The sequence below is a fragment of the Ursus maritimus genome, unplaced genomic scaffold, assembly GCF_017311325.1.
Source record: "Ursus maritimus isolate PB19 unplaced genomic scaffold, ASM1731132v1 scaffold_2, whole genome shotgun sequence".
NCBI classification, from domain to species: domain Eukaryota; kingdom Metazoa; phylum Chordata; class Mammalia; order Carnivora; family Ursidae; genus Ursus; species Ursus maritimus.
In genome coordinates, this window is record NW_024424452.1 from 42,711,892 (window position 1) to 42,733,401 (window position 21,510).

At 46.6% G+C, this 21,510-nt stretch overlaps 1 protein-coding gene and 1 pseudogene across 2 annotated transcripts in view; one reads left to right on the forward strand and one right to left on the reverse strand.

Moving 5' to 3' along the window:
* Positions 1-1,776: 1,776 nt before the first annotated feature.
* The window catches only part of LOC103672079 (T-cell surface glycoprotein CD1a-like), a 27,835-nt gene continuing 8,101 nt past the window's right edge, over positions 1,777-21,510 (forward strand). The window contains exons 1-6 of one of the 2 annotated variants that reach the window (XM_008700746.2): positions 1,785-1,997; positions 2,605-2,871; positions 3,547-3,825; positions 4,026-4,304; positions 4,634-4,724; positions 4,872-5,393. In XM_008700746.2, the coding sequence (XP_008698968.2) occupies positions 1,937-1,997; positions 2,605-2,871; positions 3,547-3,825; positions 4,026-4,304; positions 4,634-4,724; positions 4,872-4,968 (1,074 nt within the window). In that variant the 5' untranslated portion in view covers positions 1,785-1,936 and the 3' untranslated portion in view covers positions 4,969-5,393. Of the gene's footprint in view, positions 1,998-2,604; positions 2,872-3,546; positions 3,826-4,025; positions 4,305-4,633; positions 4,725-4,871; positions 5,394-21,510 lie in introns of those variants that run through there. The other variant, XM_040635881.1, reaches the window with a different exon arrangement.
* Positions 13,170-17,728, reverse strand: LOC121103704 (annotated as a pseudogene).

Sequence of the window (21,510 nt, forward strand, 5' to 3'; positions counted from 1 at the left end):
CACAGGAAACAAGTGTTGTAGAGGAAGTGGCGTAGAGGGAACTCCTGTACACTTGGTGGGAATGCAAACTGGTGTGGCCATGATGGAAAGCAGTATGGAGGTTCCTCAAAAAATTAGAAACAGAATTATCCTATGATCCAGTAATTCTACTACTGGATATTTACCCGAATAATGTGAAAACACTAAATGAAAGGAAACATGCACCCCAATGTTTACTGCAGCATTATTTACATTAGTCAATGTACGGAAGGAACCCAAGGAGTCCATAGATACATGAACACAGAAGAAAAGATGTGGTATGTACATTCAATGGAATATTACTCAGCCGTAAAAATGAAGGCAATCTTGCCAACTGCAACAACATGGATGGAGCTAGAGAGTACGATGGTAAGTGAAATAGTCAGAGAAAGAAAGGACCATACGATTTCTTTGTATGTGGAATTTAAGAAACAAACAAAAGTAACAGAGAAAAAAGTGACAAAGGAAAAAACAGACTCTTGTCTATAGAGAACACACTGCTGGTTCCCAGATGGGAGGTGAGTGGGGGGATGGGGGCAATAGGTGAAGGGGTTAGCATTACACTCATATTGACGAGTACTGAGTAGTGCGTAGAATTGCTGAATTCCTAAACTGTATGCCTGAAAGTAACATAACATTGTATGTTAACTATCCTGAATCTTAAAATAAACAAACCAAACAAAGAAAAAGTAATTCAGAACAATAAAAATGTGTAGTTCTTGGGTTATGTGTTTTTCTTCTCTCAAAGCTCCTTGCATACAGTGATTGCTCTGCGAACACTGTATTTTCACGAGTGTAGCACGGTGCTTGCATCCAGGCAGGTGCTACGTGACTGGTGAGTGAAACTATATGAATGCAAGTCTGAATGAAGGGAGGTATTCTGCAGATGTTTCAATGTCCTGTGGTCTCTGTGATGGCTACTTGTTCCGCCCTAAGAATCACGGTGAACTGGTGGTTGCTGATACTGTTACGCAAGCAATCATGGGGGAATCTGGACAAGCAAATAGAGCAACGGTTGAAAAGAAACCCATGAGGCCAAAATGGTGCCTTGGTCCAGGCCAAGTCTCTAAACGTTACTTAATCCCTAACCTAACTACAGTTCCCATCTCCCCCCGAAATGTTCACCTGTCCCTTAAGAATTGTCTGGTCAGCCCCAGTGAGGCGATCTGTCACATGGGCCCTCTCCATCCCCAAGGAGGGGAGGTCATCTGCATGATAACACCCCTGCTCTCCTAATTAAGGAAGGTGACCTTCCCTGAAACAGTCCTTTCTCTTCTTTTGCCAAATCCCTTGCTATATAAACCTCCCAGCTGCACCACTCCTCAGAACTCCCCTCTGCCCGCAAGATGGGGTGCTGCCTGATTCTTGAATCGCTTAACAAAACCAATTCGATCTTCAAATTTACCTGGTTGATTTTGGTTTTTAACACAAGCAGGGAGAAGTCAGAATGTGAATGAGCTGGGGTGGGTGTGAGATGGGGAAGGAAATACCTGGGGGGTGTCACAAGGGCAGGAGGGACAGAGTGACAGCAGGTCCCGGGCTGGGTGCTAGAAGCCACGTGTTTTCATGGGTTACTGTCCGGATGAGAAGAAAATGTAGGAGAGGTAGGGTCATTTTTCATGCCACACGGGACTCATTATGTAGCATTTGAACTAGGGGACAGGGAGCAGAATGCACCGGGAGGACTGACAGGGAGAAATTGGAGGCCGGAGAGGAGAGTCAGGCCAAGAGGGGAAGTGAGAGTCTGAGTAGGTGTCCAGGGTTGAAGGAGGAGCACATTTGCATTGTCGCAGAGACTCAGGGAAGGCTGGTGTGTGGAGAAGGAAGTCAGAAGAGAGGTGCTGTGTGTGGGTAGGTTTGTTAGAAAAGAGGTCAAAGGCTGACTTTGTCGGAGAAAGAGAGAACATCTGCAGATACGATGCTGTTCCTGCAACTTGTGTTGTTCGTGGTTCTCCTCCCAGGTGGTGGCAGTGAAGATGGTGAGACCTCTGGCCCTGCCCAGTGGCTACGGGTGTGTGTGCGTGTGTGTACATGTGTTTATGTGTCTGTGTCAGTTTATTAGTGTCTGTGTGTGTTTCCGCCAGTGCGTGTGTGTTTCCGCCAGTCCGTGTGTGTTTCTGATGTGTGTACATGTGCTTTTCTGCATTTGAATATGTAGATATGTATGTGTGTATAGGTGCCTTGTACGTCTCTGTGTGTGTGCGTGTGAGTACGTGTGTGGGTATGTGTCTGCAGGTCTGTGTTTGTATATGTGTATATGTGTGTGTCTGTGTGTACATCTCTGTGTGTGTCTGTACGTGTGCATTTTTGTGTCTGTGTGTGTGCATTCATAGTGTGAGTTCCCCAGCGCATAACTGGGGAGGGAGAGTGTCAGCCTGGTTCCTTCCTGAGTGCACCCGGCCCCAGGCCCTGTGCTCTTCTGAAGGATGTGTGTGAAGCTCGGGGCTCCAGGGCAGCACATGTCTCCCGAGGCAACTATGGCTTCCCTGTATGCCAGAGTTTGGTTCCCCTCCCTGGCACTTTCTCCAATTCTCTCTCCTTCCCAATGCTCTCCATATCCAACGTTTATCTATCCTTTTCCCACAGACTTCCAGGAGATAATCTCCTTTCGAATCATCCTGACCACATCCTTTTACAACCATTCCTGGACGCAAAATCAAGGCTCAGCTTGGCTGGATGAGCTGCAGACTCATGGCTGGGACAACAAGACTGGCGCTTTCTCTTACCTGCAGCCTTGGTCTAAAGGCAACTTCAGTAATGAGGAGCTCATGGAAGTAGAAAAGTTATTCTACACGTACTCCATTAGATCTCCTTCAATATATCATAACCATGTCACTGAATGGCAGCTTGAATGTGAGTCCATTTCCCTCTGGGTTGGGCTGTACATGGAGGCATGTGCGTCTCATTGAGTTCCTTCTTTCTCTAGGAAATGAACTCCACTGGCTTCTGAACCTCACCTCTCTCTAGCTGAAAACTGAATCACAGCCATCTGGGCAGGGGGTAGAAGCCAGACCCTGATTCTTGAAAAGCTTCACATGTTCTTCAGCTTTCCACTCCCCTCACTGACCACGGGCTGTGCTCTCATGTCTCCCACGAGTGTTTCCCATGACCACCCCTTTCCCTGGCCTCCAACCAGGCACCCTTGCTCCCTCACTTGTGACTGACCTTGAACTGTACTTTTCTCCCCCATTCAGTCCCATCAGCAATGTCCATGTGTTCCTTGTACCCCACTGCATTCCCCTCACCCTAGATTGTTTTTATGCCAGCTCCCCCGCTGAGTCCTTCCCTATTCTCTGACCACATTGTTCGTGTTTCTCTTCCGACATTTGCTCCTTCCTCAATCATTCATCTTTGCCTCTGCCTCCTGCGACCACCACTTCCTCTTGGTCTGAGCCTCCCCTCGAGCTAACGTTTGCTCCATATCCTCCAATCCCCAACTGTACCCTTCTACTTCCAGCACCCTTGGCTTGCACTCCTCTCATTTCATCTCCTCCACTCCCCTACTATAATTCAGTATCTCTTCCCCAGATCCCTTCCAGGTACAGCTGGTGTTAGGCTGTGATTCCCACTTTGGAGAAGCATCAGTTGGCTTCATGAGGATTGCTTATCAAGGATCAGATCTTGTGAGTTTCCAGAACACATCATGGTGGCCATCTCCAGAGGGAGGAAGTAGGGCTCAGCAGGTCTGCACACTATTCAATCAGTACCATGTGTCCAGCGAAATAGTACACAAACTCCTCACTGACTCCTGCCCCCGGTTCCTGTTGGGTCTTCTCGATGCTGGGAAGGCATATCTCCAGCGACAAGGTCAGTCCTGGTCTCTCCTCCATGAATTCTCTACTCTGCATTCATGAATTTGTACCATTCCCTCTAATTCAGGGTAAGGAAGGAGTCAACAGGGAGAGGGGATGATGGCGACAGGTTTCTGGACGTGGAATGATGCGTCCATCTAAAGTGATGTGAAGACCTACCTTCTCAGCCTGTGAATTGGTGTCCTGTGTCTGCAGTGAGGCCAGAGGCCTGGCTGTCCGCTGGCCCCAGTCCCGGTCCCGGCCGTCTGCTGCTGGTGTGCCACATCTCTGCCTTCTACCCCAAGCCCGTGTGGGTGATGTGGATGCGGGGTGAGCAGGAGCAGCGGGGCACCCAGCGGGGCGACGTCCTGCCCCATGCTGATGGGACGTGGTATCTTCAGATGTCCTTGGATGTGAAAGCCACGGAGGCAGCTGGCCTGTCCTGCCGAGTGAGACACAGCAGTCTAGGAGGCCAGGACATGGTCCTCTACTGGGGTGAGAATGATGGGTCCAGCTGGGAAAGGGGGCAGGTGGTCCTCCAGCAGAGCTTGGAAGACTGATGAAAAATTTGGGTTGCTAGGGATTCCAGACCCAAAATGACTAAAATCAGTAACTCAGAAATAGAACAGCTGAGGGTGTTGGTCCTGAGGATGTGGGGGATGCAGAGGTTTAGGTGAAGGCCCATCTCTGAGGAGGGATGAGAGAAGTGAAAAGAGGAAGGGCAGTTGGTGAGACAGAGGGTGAGCAGAGCAAGCAGGACCAGGGAGGTGCAGGTCAACCCAGGGTTGTTGGGAAATGACACCGTCTGTGCTCCAAACCCACAGAGCAGCCCCACTCCATGGGCTTGGTCTTCCTGGCGGTGATAGTGCCCCTGGTGCTTCTGGCAGGTCTGGCGCTGTGGCTCTGGAAGCGCTGGTGAGTCTCTGGAGCCACCTTCCTGCTCCTTCCCATGTGTCTCCCCACCTTTCAGTCTGTCCTCAGCCCTCCTGCTCCCAGTACCCTGCCCCCCTGCAGTCCTCACTGCCACCTGCTGCAGACTGACTCCTCCTCTGTTCCTCCCAGGAAAACACACTGGAGATGTCCATGCACTGACCTCCGTTCTGAGCGAGATCCCAGCAGCCCAGCCTCCAGTACTTACCTAAACCCAGCTCAGTGGTGATGTCCTTGCGGCTGTCTGTGTGCAGCTTTGTCCTTCAGTTCTGCTTAATGATCAGTTGTCAATATAAGCTCAGTGTAATTAGGGCGATTTGTTGTTCTGACTTGGTTCTCGAACTTAAGTCTCAAAATTTAACTCAGTGTAAAATGAAGTCCCAGCACTCCGTGGGTCACAGGCATCAGAAGTCACTTCCTCTAGTGAGTCCTCCCTGATTCAGAAGTGGAAGCAGTCTGCCTGGTGAGAATTTTCACCACCTTTTGCTGAGCTTTCGTAAATCTACGCCTCACCTCCCAGCCCTTGTTACTCACCCCTGGTTATGTCCCTTTTCTTTTCTTGAGTACAGTGTCCATGTTTTTAGTATTTGTAACCTTGGCAAGGAATCTGACCTGCATGGGACATGTCCTCAATAAAAATCTGTGTTGAATATATGCCACATTTATAGCTTTTTCTTCTTCTTTTACCTCCTGACATGTTTGTAGTAGTTGAGATGGTTGATGGTCTTCTTGTTAAAAGTCTTATCACCTGGCTGAGGGAATTCACACTCCTCTGGATCTTTGCTGATGTCTCTGAGCCTCTGAGGAGAAACACAGTTTTGCCTGTGACCATTCCACTTATTTAACTGCAGACATCTGTAGGATTGGCCCTGTTGCCTGATTCCTGGGGTTGATGGCAGTGGAATGAAATGTTCTCTCTTGTTCTGGATGATAAGGTGTGGGTTATAAAGCCTGAAACAAGTACAATCCATTTTCAGCACCAGAGAAGCTGCCTGAAGATGAAACATGTGTGCAAGAAATTGTGTAGAGAAACATGTGTGCAGAGAAATTGTGTAGAAGAAACTTGCCAGGAGGGTACATCTGAAGCCTTCTCACCACCAGATGTTAAAGGAAAGAACAGAAAAAGAAACAAGAGGGTCTGCAGGGAGGAGTTAACATGGTGGCATAAGAGGAGGATCCCAAGCTTGCCTGGACCCTAAACACAGCTAGGTAAATATCAAGTCATTCTGAGTACCCAAGAAATCGATTTGAGGACTGACAGAACAGACGGCACAGCTAGAGGCAGAGAAGAGGCCACATCACAGAAGGTAGGAGGTGCAGAGACATGACTTTGGGGACAAATGGATCATGAATGATGTGGATGAGAGGGAGCCCTGGTAGAGGAGAGAGAGACACAGAGAGAGAGAGAGAGAGAGAGAGAGAGTGAGAGAGAGAGAGAGAGGCGTGTGGAGGGGATTACACAAGGAAATCACTTGCCCAAAGCCAATGACTGAGAACTCAAGAAGGGCTGATTTTTGTGTTTTTGCAATCAGTGGGTCTCAACGACTGGAATTTTAGAGGTCTGTACCTTGGCCGATGTGGAGCCCAGTAGGCACTGCAGTGCTCCTGTGGAGGAGGACAGAAGTCCAGGGACAGACAGTGTTCTGGTGTTTTTTTCTTTTTTTTTTTACAAGAATTTTTTAGTATGTTATGTTAGTCACCATACAGTCTATCCTTAGTTTTTGATGTAATGTAATGATGGTACATTACATCATTATTTGCATATAACACCCAGTGCACCATGCAGGATGTGCCCGGCTTAATACCCATCACCGGTCTATACCATTCCTCACCACCCTCCCCTCTGAAGCCCTCAGTTTGTTTCCCAGAGTCCATAGTCTCTCATGGTTCATTCTGCCTTCTGTTTATCCCCCCTTCATTCTTCCCTTCCTTCTCCTACCTATCTTCCTATTTCTTATGTTGCATAAATGAGTGAAACCACATGATAATTGTCTTTCTCTGCTTGACTTATTTCACTTATCATAATGTCCTCCAGTCCTGTCCATGTTACTGCAAATGTTGGGTAATCATTCTTTCTGATAGCTGAGTAATATTCCAGTGTATATATGGACCACATCTTCTTAATCCAGTCGTCTGTTGAAGGGCATCTCGGCTCCTTCCACAATTTAGCTATTGTGGACAATGCTGCTATGAACATTGGGGTGCATATGGCCCTTCTCTTCACTACGTCTGTATCTTTGGGGTAAATACCCAGTAGTGCAATGGCTGGATCATAGGGTAGCTCAATTTTTAACTTTTTAAGGGACCTCCACACTGTTTTCCAAAGTGGCTGTACCAACTTGCATTCCCACCAACAATGTAGGAGGGATCCCCTTTCTCCACATCCTCTCCAACATTTGTTGTTTCCTGCCTTGTCAATTTTTGCCATTCTAACTGGCATTAGGTGTTTTCTATCCTTTTCTCTGCCTGGAACGCAGTGCCTGTGGGGGTGATGACCTCCTGCTCCTCTGGTTTGTACCCAGGACCTCAGCAAGCTAGCTAGGAAGTCTGACCCTCCCTCCTGTTCCTAGCAAGCGTGATGATTCAGACTTTCTCCCTCTTCTAGAATCCCTTAAGATACAATTTTTATCTATAACAAATGTGTTGGTGTAAATCATAAATAGCCTGCTTCTTACTCAATCTAATGCCCGCTCTCTGTAACAATGTCTACTTTCTCATATTTATTACTCTTCCTGATCAGTTCCGCGAGAGGTTTATATTTTTACTAATTTTCGTCAAAGCCATCTTTGGTGTTGTCCGTCACTTTTACCATTTATTTTGTTTGTTTTGCTTTTTCTTTTTTAACTTTTAGTGCTTTTAAGTGAATTTTCTACCTTCTAAAGTTTTACTGATTTTGTCCTTTTTCTAGATTCTAATTAAAATCTTCATTCATGGTTTTAGTCTGTCTTGTTTACAAATTAGTGCCTTTGAAGCTGTAAATTCCCCAATACTTGTCACTTCACTATCATTTTGAGCCAAAAAAGAGAGGATGTGCTTACCAATGGAAATCGACACCTGCCAATAGGACCGTGAAAACCAGTCCTTAGTGACCACTGTTTAGAAGTCTGGAATAGTTAAAACTGAACAAAGGCAGAAACAGATGGGTGTGAGGCCAGATACGGCGCCTTGGTCACGGTCCAGGTCTGCATCCCATCACAAAGACTGAAGGACTGAAGTTATAAGTCACCACAGAAGAGGACAAAGCATAAGCAAGTCATTTCTGGAAATGTAGAGACCACAGGAAGGATCAAATTCACCAATGAGTGTCTTAGCCCCAAACTAAAGTCACACAGAAAGTGGATTTACTGGCGCAAAGGCTAACACTAACTGTACTGATACATGCCCTGGGTGGCTTCTCCTTTCTTGCTAATGAGGAAGCATGCATCTGTGTGCAGACGTGTCCAGCCCTCACTTGAGAAGAAATGTCCTTTCCCTTCTTTTTCACTGCAGGTGCTCGTCCTTGCTCTGAAGTTCACTCTTAATCTTTCTAGAATGAAGAAATTCCCCGGACGCTGCATTTTGCTGTGGACTTGGCCAAGTAAACTTCCTCTCATGTGAGGTAAGAGAATAATTTTTAAGGTGACCACAAACAATTAAAATAATTGAAAATTAAAGGATTCATAATGAAATTATTATAGGTAGTAAACAAAAAGATTCATAAATGTGATCACGCAATGATGAGTTAACTCTTCTCTCATGTACAAAGCTGACCGTAGCCATCTGGTCACATCTGAATGTCCTAAAATTTTAAAAAATGGCTCTCCCATGCCATTAACAAGTTTGTAACAAAATTAGGATCTAATGAATAAATTAGGAAAGTATCACATACTAACTAGCTTCACAACTTTACTATTCAACACAACTTCAAATCTCTTTTTGAAATCTCTTACCTTTCAACTTGATCACATTACTTTTATGTCCGCAGTCGGAGAGGGACACAGAGTGGGGACACGATGTCCATAACTTCCACATCTGCAGGGTGGGAGTGGCTGCCATGGCTCTTCACCTCGTCCAGTCAGCCCCTGGAAGCTGGCAAGCTTGCCCCTCCTTCCAACTGCCAGGTCCAGAAAGTTAACGTTTCAGCTTCTCCTTTCTCCCATGTCCAATCACAGACTGGCCTCCCATCTGTACTATAGTCCAGACCCTTCCATGAGAGGATCTCCCAGGGGACATTTCCATCCCTAAAGATGAGCCACTGTGGCTGAGGTAGAGACTGTCTCGGGAAACCAACAGGGATGCTTGCAGGGAGGAGGAAAGCCCTGTCCACACCCGTGGGCGTTCAGCAAGCCTGTAGGGAAGGGAAGAAATGGTTTTCGAGATTCTGTAGAGAATAACCTGGCAAAGACAAAAGCTGGGACAGAAAAGCTACAAAGATTTCTCAAGTTTGCCCCTGCGTGATTAAATGCAAACATCAAAAAGGAACAAGTTTGGACGAAAGATATTATCTGTATCTTCAAAATCTGGACACAGAGCTGCCTCCATACACAGTGGAACCACTCACAGAGAATATGTTTACCATGCAAATAATTGAAAGCCGAATACGCGATGATATGGATGAGCGAATGGATGTATTGGTCAGGAAGAACTCCACAGAAAATTTCTTTCATGTTGAATATTTAACTGTCATCGCCATGACACTTCCCGATGTATCATGTGCTGGTGTAGCTTGTCCTCTGGTCTCTATGAAAACCTTGGAGGAAGAATTTCTGCCAGTCACTAACCAGCAGCACAGACCCAGCACTTCGATGCCTGACCAGTGTTTGCTAGAAATCCGTGAAAACACCCAGGACAGGGATTGATCCAAATGTCAGGTTAACACGCAAGAGCCAGGCTAAGAGTGTCACAAGAGGAGGACACATGAAGAAAAAGCAAACAGGCAAAAAGGAATAGAGAATATTTTCAAAAATCCAGGGAAAGGAAAGGGAAGTGAGGAGAAACTTCCAAGGAGAGAGACATTAGCCCAGTGTCCCCATGGGCCCATCCACGTCCATCAGAGGGCAGTGCAGTCACTAAGGATAGAAATCCACCTTGTTGGGCTAAAGCCTCGTGGGGATTGTACTGGCCGATGGAACTGGGGAGCTCAGGAGTCAGTGGAGTTCAGCCCTTTCTGTGGGTCTGTGTGTCTGCCTTCGGCTTTTCTGATGCTTTGGTTTTGCTGTTGCTGCTGATTTTCACCATTACTGAAGTATGGTGACAAATGAACATTGGGCCTCTGGACAGCATGCAGCATTCCAGCTGCCCAGGAAGGAAGGCTGGGAGGCAACACGGGCCGTGCAGGACCGCACAGGCTCTAACAGGTGCAGCAGAGCCCTCGTGACGTGACATGAAGCGAAGGTCCTCCTGAGGAAAGTCTTCCAGCAACTCCTCAGAGAGGGACGGCCTGAGGAACCACGGGAGCCCGGGGCACATGGGCGTGCAGGGAGCTGGCAGCTCACGTCCTTACCTGAGTGTCTCCAGTGACGGCATGCAGCATTTTTGGAAGGAAAATGCAGAATTGGTCAAGAAACTTGATTTGAAGCAAATCATGAAAATTAATATTTTATGTAGCATTCGTCACATGTTGGAACACTTTAATTGACAGTTTCTTTTAAAAACATAAAAAGAAGTAACCACTGAAGTTTGGTGTATGTGGACATGGTGACATGATGCCACACGCAAGCCAGTTGACTCGGCCACCACCTCACATCCGGAGCTCTTCTTTATCTTTTCTTTTGTATTTCTTTCTTTGGGTGAGAACACTTGGGATCTACCCTGTTGGCAAATTTCATGTATCCAGCTATTCTGCCTTCTTGCATGCAGACTACATCCTCAGGCTTGCTTCTCTGGTGCTGAAAATGGATTGTGCTAGTTTCAGGCTTCATACCCTGACCTTCATCCAAAACAAGAGAGAACATCGTCTTTCCCTTCCATGGACTACAAGTATCAGGCTCCATGTGACCTGTGCCCCTGGAGCAGGTGCCTGGCCCTGAACCATCACTGTGAATGATACAAGTGGCCTCTATCTGATGATTGGCCTGACCTGCAGGTTACCTGTCCATCCTTTAACCTGTCTCATTGACAAGGATTCTTTCTCCTGGTGTCCTCCAGGCTGATCAGAGCCCAAGGTTTCACATGAGGGTGGAATCAACCAACCAAAATCCCACATGGTGGCCATGTGAGGATGGCAAGGTGACTGGAAATTAGAGAAACAGCCAAGCAGTCTGATTCAGGCAGGAAGATTGCAGAAGTCCCCATGATTTGCTCTTCCCATTCCCATATTTTCATCTTTGCCACACCTCCCATCTCAACGTTATTTTCCAGAAATGTCCACATGTGGGATCCAGGAGCCTGCATGTGGTCCCTCTGGACATTTTCAGGCTTGGACCCCAATCTCAGCCCTAAAAAAAAAAAAAAAAAAAAAAAAAAAAGAACTAAATCCCTGTCCCCTAGCTCAACCCATAAGTTGCTGACTAACTGGGGTGCCTGGGTGGCTCAGTCGTTAAGCGTCTGCCTTCGGCTCAGGGTGTGATCCCGGAGTCCTGGGATGGAGCCCGCATCAGACTCCCCTGCTCTGCTATGAGCCTGCTTCTCCCTCTCCCACTCCCCCTGCTTGTGTTTCCTCTCTTGCTGGCTGTCTCTCTCTCTCTGTCAAATAAATAAAATCTTAAAAAAAAAAAAAGTTGCTGACTAGCAAACTGGTTAGCACACAACAATGAAAACCACAATCCAATCAGGAAAGCCAAATTTTCAAGCTACAAAGACAGGGAAGACCTTTTAGTCCCCACTACTTCACACTCAGGATGTCCCTGCTGCAGGTCAGAGCCCGAGAACGGCTGTTGTGGAGTTAATTAATGAAACCGACAGTCACTGAGGTCTGCCGTGGCGTCTCCACTCGCACTCAGCCGTGGGCGCGTCAGTCACAAAGGTCCATGTTCATTATCACGGAGTCTGTGTGTGCTGACGGGCTGCCTGCTGATGTGGATTTACTCCAGACACATGCGCTCACCGCTCGTCATGGACACGTGGAGTGGCCTTGGACATGAGTCAACCACAGATGTTCCACACCAAGGTTGGGCCAAGTGCCCTCTGCCTTCCTGTGTTAATCCCACATTGTAACACGTGTCCTCTTCATGATCCATTTGGTGCCACATTTTTGCACCTCTGTGGTCTTCTAGGTGATTTCAGTGTTGAAAAGCGGCCCTGAAGCCCAGAGCTGCAGGGTTGACTGGTGTCCTAAGCACAGAAGACGGGGTGTGCCTCATGACACCTGTGCAGGAGCCACTCGCGCGGGCCCCTGATGCAGAGCTGTGGGCCCTGAGTCTGGTGGTGATGAATGAACAGTGCAGTAGCCTCCAGGGGAAAGGAACAGGACATTCCTGACATCAGTGAGCCACACCAGAGAGGCCTAAAGGAACGTCTAGGAGGCTATGACGACACCATAATGAAACCAAGAAAAAGGGGGAAAGAGGCTTTGTTTTTGGATTCATGAGATGGTGACCATTTCTTTTGTTGGTCTCTAAAACCATCTTGGGCAGCATAGCTGTGGGGCTGAAAGCCAAAGACCCTGGCAATCACGTGCGTATTAAGCTGGGAAATGTTCACACTTCGGAGCTGGTACTGCAGTGTGGGGAAATACTCCATACAATAAATTATTTACAAATACATACATATTAAAAAGCTGTCTTTATTTTTTTAACATTTTATTTATTTATTTGAGAGAGAGGGAGAAAAGAGAGAGACAGAGCACAAACAGGGGAGGGGCAGAGGGGGAACAGAGAGGGGGAAGCAGACTGCCTGCTGAGCAGGGACCTGGATCTAGCCGATCTCAGGGTCCTGAGATCCTACCACTGACAGTCAGCTTAACTGACTGAGCACCCAGGCGCCCCAAGCTTGCTTTAAACAGGAACACATGAAACCAGGCTGGGTGGTCATCAGGTGGCAAGTGTCATGAGCAGACGCACCCAGCAACCCAACCCCACATTCCCCCGAGGAGCAATGTGCTCACTGTCACGGACTCCATGTCCTCAGGACAGTAACACGGCAGCCACGGAAGCCAGAAGGCACTGTATGCAGTGTCCTTGCCGGACCCCATTCATTCCTGACCACGACACCCCTGTTCTCTCTCCTAGAGCGTCCCTTTCCCTTCAGCGACACACTGCACTGCTACCTCTGACATCACATCTTCGCACCTGTGAATCCCCTGCTGATTTTGCTAAAATGCAAGTTGTGATTCAGGAAGTCAGCTGAGGCCAAGACCCTGTATTTTTAAAAAGCCCCAGGGGGAGAGCTCTGCTACTGCCCTGAATCCAACACACATCAAGGGGCCGAGTCCTGCCTTTCTACTGAACTCAGAATACTGGGACCAGCAGATGCACAAACAGGTTTGTGTGGCTAAATAATGCAAATCTTCACAGAAGACGGGTTTCTACTTAGGAGCCTGGAGATGTCAACAGGGACAGGGCAACTGGGGACTCCCTTGGCCATGTGATGAGACTTTAACAAGAAGAGCATCAACCATCTCAACTACTACAAACCTGTCAGGAAGAAACAGAAGAAGAAAAACCTATATATTTAGCATGAATTCAATGCAGATTTTTATTAAGGGCATTTTCCATGTCGGTGAGACCCCTGGCAATGTATACAAATATTAAGAAAACATGGTCTTTGCTCTCAAGAATCCTAAGAATTAGCAGGGAAAAGGGTCCTAACGGGCCCACTTCCTATCTATGCCGGGTCTTAACAGGGGAAAACAAGCTCCGGGGTCAGGAATAGAATTGTCAAAGCACAGGAAAAGACGGTGGAAATTCTCACCAGGCAGACACTACTTCTACTTGTGAATCAGGGAGGACTCGCTAGAGGATGTGACTTCTGATGCCTGTGACCCATGGAGTGCTGGGACTTCATTTTACCGTGAGTTAAATTTTGAGACTTAAGTTCCAGAACCAAGTCAGAACAACAAATCGCCCTAAATTGCACAGAGCTTATATTGACAACTGATCGTTAAGCAGAACTGAAGGACAAAGCTGCACACAGACAGCCGCAAGGCGTCACCACTGAGCTGGGTTTAGGTAAGTACTGGAGCCTGGGCTGCTGGGATCTCGCTCAGAACGGAGGTCAGTGCATGGACATCTCCAGTGTGTTTTCCTGGGAGGAACAGAGGAGGAGTCAGTCTGCAGCAGGTGGCAGTGAGGACTGCAGAAGGAAAGAGCAATGGGAGCACTAGGGCTGAGGACAGACTGAAAGGTGGGGAGACACATGGGAAAGAACAGGAAGATGGCTCCAGGGACTTACCAGCACTTCCAGAGCCACAGTGCCAGACCTGCCAGAAGCACCAAGGACACTATCACCACCAGGAAGACGAAGCCCATGGAGTGGGGCTGCTCTGTGGGTTTGGAGCACAGACGGTGTCATTTCCCAACAACCCTGGGTTGACCTGCACCTCCCTGGTCCTGCTTGCTCTGCTCACCCTCTGCCTCACCAACTGCCCTTCCTCTTTTCACTTCTCTCATCCCTCCTCAGAGATGGACCCTTTACCCAACCCTCTACATCCTCCCATATCTGTTTGACTTCACTCTCAGCTCTTCCATTTCTTGGATTACCGATTTTTGAGTCACTTTTGGTCTAGCAACCCACATTTTCATCTGGTTCTCCTGCTCTCTGGAACACCACTCACCCCTTTCCCAGATGGGTCCCAGCTCTTTCTCACCTCAGTAGAGGACCATGTCCTGGCCTCCTAGACTGCTGTGTCTCACTCAGGCAGACAGGCCAGCCCTCCTTAGCCTCCACTTCCAGGATCACCCGAAGATACCACGTGCCATCAGCATGGGGCAGGACGCGCCCTCGCTGGGTGCCCGCTGCTCCTGCTCACCCCGCATCCACATCACCCACACGGGCTTGGGGTAGAAGCCAGAGACATGGCACACCAGCAGCAGACGGCCGGGACCAGGACTGGGGCCAGTGGAGAGCCAGGCCTCTGGCCTCACTGCAGACACAGGACACCAATTCACAGACTGAGAAGGTAGGTCTTCACATCACTTTAGAACTATCGTCTCCACGTCCAGAAACCTGTTACCATTATCCCTCTCCTGTTGACTCCTTCCTTACCCTGAATTAGAGGGAATGGTACAAATTCATGAATGCAGAGTAGAGAATTCATGGAGGAGAGACCAGGACTGACCTTGTCGCTGGAGATATGCCTTCCCAGCATCGAGAAGACCCAACAGGAACCGGGGCAGGAGTCAGTGAGGAGTTTGTGTACTATTTCGCTGGACACATGGTACTGATTGAATAGGTGCAGACCTGCTGAGCCCTACTTCCTCCCTCTGGAGATGGCCACCATGATGTGTTCTGGAAACTCACAAGATCTGATCCTTGATAAGCAATCCTCATGAAGCCAACTGATGCTTCTCCAAAGTGGGAATCACAGCCTAACACCAGCTGTACCTGGAAGGGATCTGGGGAAGAGATACTGAATTATAGTAGGGGAGTGGAGGAGATGAAATGAGAGGAGTGCAAGCCAAGGGTGCTGGAAGTAGAAGGGTACAGTTGGGGATTGGAGGATATGGAGCAAACGTTAGCTCGAGGGAGGCTCAGACCAAGAGGAAGTGGTGGTCGCAGGAGGCAGAGGCAAAGATGAATGATTGAGGAAGAGCAAATGTCGGAAAAGAAACACGAACAATGTGGTCAGAGAATGGGAAGGACTCAGCGGGGAGCTGGCATAAAAACAATCTAGGGTGAGGGGAATGCAGTGGGGTACAAGGAACACATGGACATTGCTGATGGGACTGAATGGGGAGAAAATACAGTTCAAGGTCAGTCACAAGTGAGGGAGCAAGGGTGCCTGGTTGGAGGCCAGGAAAGGGGTGGTCATGGGAAACACTCGTGGGAGACATGAGAGCACAGCCCGTGGTCAGTGAGGAGTGGAAAGCTGAAGAACATGTGAAGCTTTTCAGAATCGGAGTCTGGCTTCTACCCCCGCCCAGATGGCTGTGATTCAGTTTTCAGCTAGAGAGAGGTGAGGTTCAGAAGCCAGTGGAGTTCATTTCCTAGAGAAAGAAGGAACTCAATGAGACGCACATGCTCCATGTACAGCCCAACCCAGAGGAAATGGACTCACATTCAAGCTGCCATTCAGTGACATGGTTATGATATATTGAAGGAGATCTAATGGAGTACGTGTAGAATAACTTTTCTACTTCATGAGCTCCTCATTACTGAAGTTGCCTTTAGACCAAGGCTGCAGGTAGAGAGCGCCAGTCTTGTTGTCCCAGCCATGAGTCTGCAGCTCATCCAGCCAAGCTGAGCCTTGATTTTGCGTCCAGGAATGGTTGTAAAGGATGTGGTCAGGATGATTCGAAAGGAGATTATCTCCTGGAAGTCTGTGGAAAAGGATAGATAAACGTTGGATATGGAGAGCATTGGGAAGGAGAGAGAATTGGAGAAAGTGCCAGGGAGGGGAACCAAACTCTGGCATACAGGGAAGCCATAGTTGCCTCGGGAGACATGTGCTGCCCTGGAGCCCTCAGCTTCACACACATCCTTCAGAAGAGCACAGGGCCTGGGGGCCGGTGCACTCAGGAAGGAACCAGGCTGACACTCTCCCTCCCCAGTTATCGCTGGGGAACTCACACTATGAATGCACACACACAGACACAAAAATGCACACGTACAGACACACACAGAGATGTACACACAGACACACACATATACACATATACAAACACAGACCTGCAGACACATACCCACACACGTACTCACACGCACACACACAGAGACGTACAAGGCACCTATACACACATACATATCTACATATTCAAATGCAGAAAAGCACATGTACACACATCAGAAACACACACGGACTGGCGGAAACACACACGCACTGGCGGAAACACACACAGACACTAATAAACTGACACAGACACATAAACACATGTACACACACGCACACACACCGTAGCCACTGGGCAGGGCCAGAGGTCTCACCATCTTCACTGCCACCACCTGGAGGAGAACCACGAACAACACAAGTTGCAGGAAAGCATCGTATCTGCAGATGTTCTCTCTTTCTCCGACAAAGTCAGCCTTTGACCTCTTTTCTAACAAACCTACCCACACACAGCACCTCTCTTCTGACTTCCTTCTCCACACACCAGCCTTCCCTGAGTCTCTCGACAATGCAAATGTGCTCCTCCTTCAACCCTGGACACCTACTCAGACTCTCACTTCCCCTCTTGGCCTGACTCTCCTCTCCAGCCTCCAATTTCTCCCTGTCAGTCCTCCCGGTGCATTCTGCTCCCTGTCCCCTAGTTCAAATGCTACATAATGAGTCTCCGTGTGGCATGAAAAATGACCCTACCTCTCCCTACATTTTCTTCTCATCCGGACAGTAACCCATGAAAACACGTGGCTTCTAGCACCCAGCCGGGACCTGCTGTCACGCTGTCCCTCCTGCCCTTGTGACACCCCCAGGTATTTCCTTCTCCATCTCACACCCACCCCAGCTCATTCACATTCTGACTTCTCCCTGCTTGTGTTAAAAACCAAAATCAACCAGGTAAATTTGAAGATCGAATTGGTTTTGTTAAGCGATTCAACAATCAGGCAGCATCCCGTCTTGCGGGCAGAGGGGAGTTCTAGGAGTGGTGCAGCTGGGAGGGTTATACAGCAAGGATTTGGCAAAGAAGAGAAAGGACTGTTTCAGGAAGGTCACCTTCCCTTAATTAGGGAGAGCAGGGGTGTTATCATGCAGATGACCTCCCCCTCCTTGGGGATGGAGAGGGCCCATGTGACAGATCGCCTCACTGGGGCTGACCAGACAATTCTTAAGGGACAGGTGAACATTTCGGGGAGATGGGAACTGTAGTTAGGTTAGGGATTAAGTAACTTTAGAGACTTGGCCTGGACCAAGGCACCATTTTGGCCTCATGGGTTTCTTTTCACCGTTGCTCTATTTGCTTGTCCAGATTCCCCATGATTGCTTGCATGTAACAGTATCAGCAACCACCAGTTCACCGTGATTCTTAGGGCGGAACAAGTAGCCATCACAGAGACCACAGGACATTGAAACATCTGCAGAATACCTCCCTTCATTCAGACTTGCATTCATATAGTTTCACTCACCAGTCACGTAGCACCTGCCTGGATGCAAAGCACCGTGCTACACTCGTGAAAATACAGTGTTCGCAGAGCAATCACTGTATGCAAGGAGATTTGAGAGAAGAAAAACACATAACCCAAGAACTACACATTTTTATTGTTCTGAATTACTTTTTCTTTGTTTGGTTTGTTTATTTTAAGATTCAGGATAGTTAACATACAATGTTATGTTACTTTCAGGCATACAGTTTAGGAATTCAGCAATTCTACGCACTACTCAGTACTCGTCAATATGAGTGTAATGCTAACCCCTTCACCTATTGCCCCATCCCCCACTCACCTCCCATCTGGGAACCAGCAGTGTGTTCTCTGTAGACAAGAGTCTGTTTTTCCTTTGTCACTTTTTTTCTCTGTTACTTTTGTTTGTTTCTTAAATTCCACATACAAAGAAATCGTATGGTCCTTTCTTTCTCTGACTATTTCACTTACCATCGTACTCTCTAGCTCCATCCATGTTGTTGCAGTTGGCAAGATTGCCTTCATTTTACGGCTGAGTAATATTCCATTGAATGTACATACCACATCTTTTCTTCTGTGTTCATGTATCTATGGACTCCTTGGGTTCCTTCCGTACATTGACTAATGTAAATAATGCTGCGTAAACATTGGGGTGCATGTTTCCTTTCATTTAGTGTTTTCACATTATTCGGGTAAATATCCAGTAGTAGAATTACTGGATCATAGGATAATTCTGTTTCTAATTTTTGAGGAACCTCCATACTGCTTTCCATCATGGCCACACCAGTTTGCATTCCCACCAAGTGTACAGGAGTTCCCTCTACGCCACTTCCTCTACAACACTTGTTTCCTGTGTGTTTTTGAATTTAGCCAATGTGACAGGTGTGAGCTGATATCTCATTGTGGTTTGGATTTGCATTTCCCTGATGATGAGTGATGTTGAGCATTTTTTCCTGTGTCTGTTGGCCATCTGCATGTCTTCTTTAGAGAAATGTCTACTCATGTGTTCTACCCATTTTTTAATTGGATTATTTGTTCTTTTGGTGTTGAGTCGTCCAAGTTCTTTATATAGTTTGGATACTTACCCTTTAGCAAATATGTTAGTGGGAAATATCTACTCACATTCAGTGATTGTCATTCAGTTTTGTAGCTTGTTTCCTTTGCTGTACAGATGCACTTTATTTAATGTACTCCCAACAATTTATTTTTGTTTTTTGTTTCCCTTGCCTCTGGCGACAATCTGGAAAAATGTTGCTGTGGCTGTGGTCAGAGACTTTACTGCCTGTGCTCTCTCTCTCTTTTTCCACAGCATAACCTTATTTTTTTATTTTTATTATTACTATTATTTTTATTGTAGTTCATATAGTACAACGTTAGGTTTTGATGATGCTGCGTTCAATGATTCGTTAGTTATGTATAACACCCAGTGCTCATCACACCACGTACCCTCCTTAATACTGACCACCCCTCCCTCTGTAATCCTCACCCAAACTTTGTTTCCTGGAGTCCAGAGTCTTTCATGAGTTTGTTTCCACTCTGATTTCTTCCCATTCAGTTTTCCCTCCTGTCCTCTGTGTGTCCCACGTTATTCATTATGTTCCAAATTTGAGTGACCATATGGTAATGCTCGGTTGTTTGCTTGACTTATTTCATTTAGCATAATCCCTCCAGTTCCAACCATGTTGAGAGCAAATCATGAGTATTCATCCTTTCTGATGGCTGAGTAATATTCCATTGTATATATGAACCACATCTTCTTATCCATTCATCTCTTGAAGGGCATCTCAGCTCCTTCCACAGTTTCACTATTGTGGACATTGCTGCTATGAACATTGGGGCATGTGCCCTTCTTTTCACTACATCTGTATCTTTGGGATAAATACCTAGTAGTGCAATTGCGGGTCATAGGATAGCTCTATTTTTAACTTTTGAGGAACCGCCATACTGTTTTCCAGAGTGGCTGTACCAGCTTTCATTCCCACCAATAATGTAAGAGGTTCCCCTTTCTCCACATCCTCGCCAACACTTGTTTCCTGTCTTGTTCATTTTTGCCATTCTAACTGGTGTAAGATGGTATCTCATTGTGGTTTGATTTGAATTTCCCTGATGACTAGTGATGTTGAACATTTTTTCATGTGTCTGTTAGCCATTCATATCTCTTCATTGGAGAATTGTCTGTTCATGTCTTCTGCCCATTTATTGACTGGATTATTTGTTTTTTGAGTGTTGAGTTTGATAAGTTCATTATAGATATTGGATACCAGGCCTTTATCTGAAATTTCAAAATGTCTATGCTGCCCAGAGCAATTTACACTTTCAAAGCAATCCCTATTAAAATACCATTGACATTTTTCACAGAGCTGAAACAAACAATCCTAAAATTTGTGTATAACCAGAAAAGACCCTCAATTTTCCCAGCACCATTTATTGAAGAGACTGTCTTTTTGCCACTGGATGTTTTTTCCTGCTTTGTCAAAGATTAGTTGCCCAAAGAGCTGAGGATCCATTTCTGGGTTCTCTATTCTGTTCCATTGGTCTATGTGTCTGTTTTTGTGCCAGTACCATGCTGTCTTTGTGATCACAGCTTTGTGAGTATAGCTTGAAATCGCAGAGCGTGATGCCCCCAGCTTTGTTTTTCCTTTTCAACAGTTCCTTGGTGATTCGGGGCCTTTTCTGGTTCCACACAAATTTAAGGGCTGTTTGTTCCAGTTCCTTGAAAAATGTCATCGGTATTTTGATCGGGATAGCATTGAAAGTATAGATTGCTCTGGGTAGCATAGACATTTTAACTATGTTTATTCTTCCGATCCATGAGCATGGAATATTTTTCCATCTTTTTTTGTCTTCTTCAATGTCTTTCAAGAGTAATCTGTAGTTTCTCAAATATAGATCCTTTACTTCCCTGGTTAAGTTAATTCCGAGATAACTTATGATTTTTGGTGCTATTGTAAATAAATGGTACTGGGAAAATTGGACAGCTATATGCAAAAGAATGAAACTTGACCACTCTCTCACACCATACACAAAGATAAACTCCAAATGGATGAAAGACCTCAATGTGAGACAGGAATCCATCAAAGTCATGAGGAGAATATGCCTCAACCTCTTTGACACGCCTAGCAACTTTTTCATGACACATCTCCAAAGGCAAGAGAAACAAAAGCACAAATGAACTTGTGGGACTTCATCAAGATAAAAAGCTTCTGCACAGCCAAGGAAACAGTCCAAAAAAACTCAGGGGCAGGCAACGGAATGGGAGAAGATATTTGCAAATGACACTACAGATAAAAGACTGGTATCCAAGATCTACAAAGAACTTCTCAAACTCAATACACGAGAAACAAATAATCAAATCAAAAAATGGGCAGAAGATATGAATAGACACTTTTCCAATGAAGACATACAAATGGCTAACAGACACATGAAAAAATGTTCAAAATCATTAGCCATCAGGGAAATTCAAATAAAAACTACATTGAGATACCACCTAATGCCAGTTAGAATGGCAAAAATTGACAAGGCAGGAAACAACAAATGTTGGAGAGGATGTGGAGAAAGGGGATCCCTCCTACATTGTTGGTGGGAATGCAAGTTGGTACAGCCACTTTGGAAAACAGTGTGGAGGTCCCTTAAAAAGTTT